Here is a 2,500-nt window from a genome sequence, read left to right on the forward strand (position 1 = left end):
GACTTCCAGCTCGAGTTCCTGATTGGTGAGTTTGAATTCTGGGATAGGAGACAGGTGTGCGGGTTTTCCAGTGACTTTCTTTACAGATATCCCAAATAAAGACAAGTTTACATGTGTATGGTGAAAAAAAGAACATTAAAAACCTGTAAAGGTGAAGAACCATAACATTTTAGACAATGTAAATGAGGTTGTTCTCAGGAACCATTGGTATATATAGCTACTAAAAGTAGTGCACTGTAATTCCTAGGTAGTCCGCGTATTTCTTACTGTATGCAGCACTACATGCAAAAAGAAATCTTTGAAATTGGTCCAGTATTGAGCGACAATGTTGTGATAAGCAGCTGCAAACCGGTGCTGCTATATAACCCAATGGTGCTGTTTTTGCCACTGACAGATTTTGATTATTATTATAAGTAAATTATAAGAAAGAATCTCTGCAGAAATAGACCTCTTTACCACACTGTGTATAGAGCCAAGATATTTTCACATGTAAATCGGTAAACTATGTTTTTGTTTCAACCAAAACTAGAGATGTGATGGTTGGAAAAATGGAAATATGAACAAAAACAGCTTTTGAATTAGAGATTTTTTTTCTGGTGACTTCTAATTATGTGTATTTTCCGATGCTTTAATTAATGGTTATGGAGTCTGGTGGGTTTAGTGAACGCAATTTCAACGTCATTTTTGGATCTGACTATTTAACAGAATGCTGTCCATAGTGTTGTCAACAAAAGATGAGCACATAAATTGAAGGTGTGCAATTCCCCTATTAACTTACATTGTAGCTTGTTTCATCGCTGACGACTGCAGCGACCAATGGCAAAGATTGTTGTTCCCATCAGTCACTTAGACACAAAAACAGGTTGGAAAAAAAACAAATTTACCCTTCAAGTAGTTGTTTTGGTATCAAAACTAAGGTGACAAAATCCAGGGACATTTTCAGCTCAGAAGCGTATATACCTCCAAAACACGTCATGTTTTTATTTTTTTTAAACTTAAAACGGGGACACTAGACCTAGAGCTGTTCTCATTAGGGGCTGAGCCCCCCTTAGGGTCTGATTCTAAGGAGGTCTACCTTTCTGTAAAAGATTAAGAATCTTTTTTAAAAGATAAAAGTGCGTTTGCTAAACCCACCAGACTCCATGTAAATTATCAGTAATTTCAGCAACGTAAAATACGGCTTTCTAAAACATCTCTGAGCTCCGAGCAGCGCTGCCTCTGGCTGTCTTGAGCAACTATCGGCTACGTTTAGTCAATGTTTTCTTTCTTTTAGTCCAATTTTGGGTCAGTAAGTCACAGTGAAAACCGGGGACTTAATTGTCATTGCCGCATGTCCGCTAAACTCAACTGCAATGGCTGCTGAAACGCCATCGGCCCTGTAGCTTGCTCCCAGTCACCTTTTCTCGGCTAAGCTTAACTGTCATGTGACCTGACGTCACGTCACGTTGCCATAATTTCATGGGATGTCATATACATTGTTGTGCATATGTTTTCGGATGTAACGGCAGAACCCTACATGTTGCACTTATGTAAGAATGTGGGAAAACTAGTTAGCAAGAGAGCGCAGATAACTGATCAGGTCACTAAAAGTAATGGGCCTCATTCACCAATATCTTAAGTTTTTTCTTAAATTTGTTTTTAAGAAAAGAAAAGTCGACGTCTGAGTCATGATGTGTTCGCAGGTGTGTTCTTAGAATAATGATTGTTAACCCTCGTGTTGTCTTTCTCGTCAAAATTGAAGATCAACACTTTTGTCGACGCTTTTTATTGATGTTTTTAGCTTTTTCTTACGATTTTGTCCCTTTTGATGCTTTTTTCAATGTTTGTCACTTTTTTTACGTTTACCCTACGTAACGCTAACTTATTAACTAGTTTTACAGTTATTTTTGGCGTTTAAAGCTCATTCAAAGGAAATCATACCTAATGTTTGAGTTAGAAAATAAGAAATAAGGAATTATTTAGACTAAAATTAAAGGAATGGATGTTGATGGCTGATCACAGACTGGAATATGTCAACTTTTACTCAATACTATTTCAAAACCACTTCAATTTGTTTTTCCAATGCTATAAAATTGAATAAGACACCCCAAAATTAATCAAAGTAGAGATTTGTACTTGCCAAAGAGCGTTGTGTGGACTCAATCATGTTATTTTGGGGAATTAAAAAGAACATTGATATAGGAAAATGGGTCAATTTGACCCAAGGACAACATGAGAAAATTAAATAGAAAGCTCATACCCGTTGCACCTATTTAGCATGGGTAAAGCCTCCTTTAAAAGGGCATGAGTTGGGCAGGTGTATACACTTAGAGAAATTTTTAAAAGACGGTGGAAGCCTCAACTCCAAAAGAAAGAGAACTTTAGTAATTTTGAAGTGGAGGTACTGCTGCAAGAAGTTAGCAAAAAAACGAGACATCATTTGGACATAAACTCTGGAACGCTCGGCCCCCCCATGTCCAAACAGCCCCAACAGTTGAGTGTTTTAAGTCTCGTCTTAAGA

The 2,500-nt window shown here is 37.4% G+C and overlaps 1 protein-coding gene across 1 annotated transcript in view; it reads left to right on the plus strand.

Annotated features, from left to right (window-relative positions):
• LOC116673676 (coagulation factor XIII A chain-like) overlaps nucleotides 1-2,500 on the plus strand; it is a gene marked incomplete in the record, with an annotated part of 36,089 nt that overhangs the window by 15,090 nt on the left and 18,499 nt on the right. The window contains 1 exon segment of the mRNA XM_032505892.1: nucleotides 1-25. This exon segment is cut by the window's left edge and continues 152 nt beyond it. Coding sequence (XP_032361783.1) covers nucleotides 1-25 — 25 coding nt within the window.

The sequence above is a fragment of the Etheostoma spectabile genome, chromosome 24 (assembly GCF_008692095.1).
Source record: "Etheostoma spectabile isolate EspeVRDwgs_2016 chromosome 24, UIUC_Espe_1.0, whole genome shotgun sequence".
Lineage (NCBI taxonomy): Eukaryota > Metazoa > Chordata > Actinopteri > Perciformes > Percidae > Etheostoma > Etheostoma spectabile.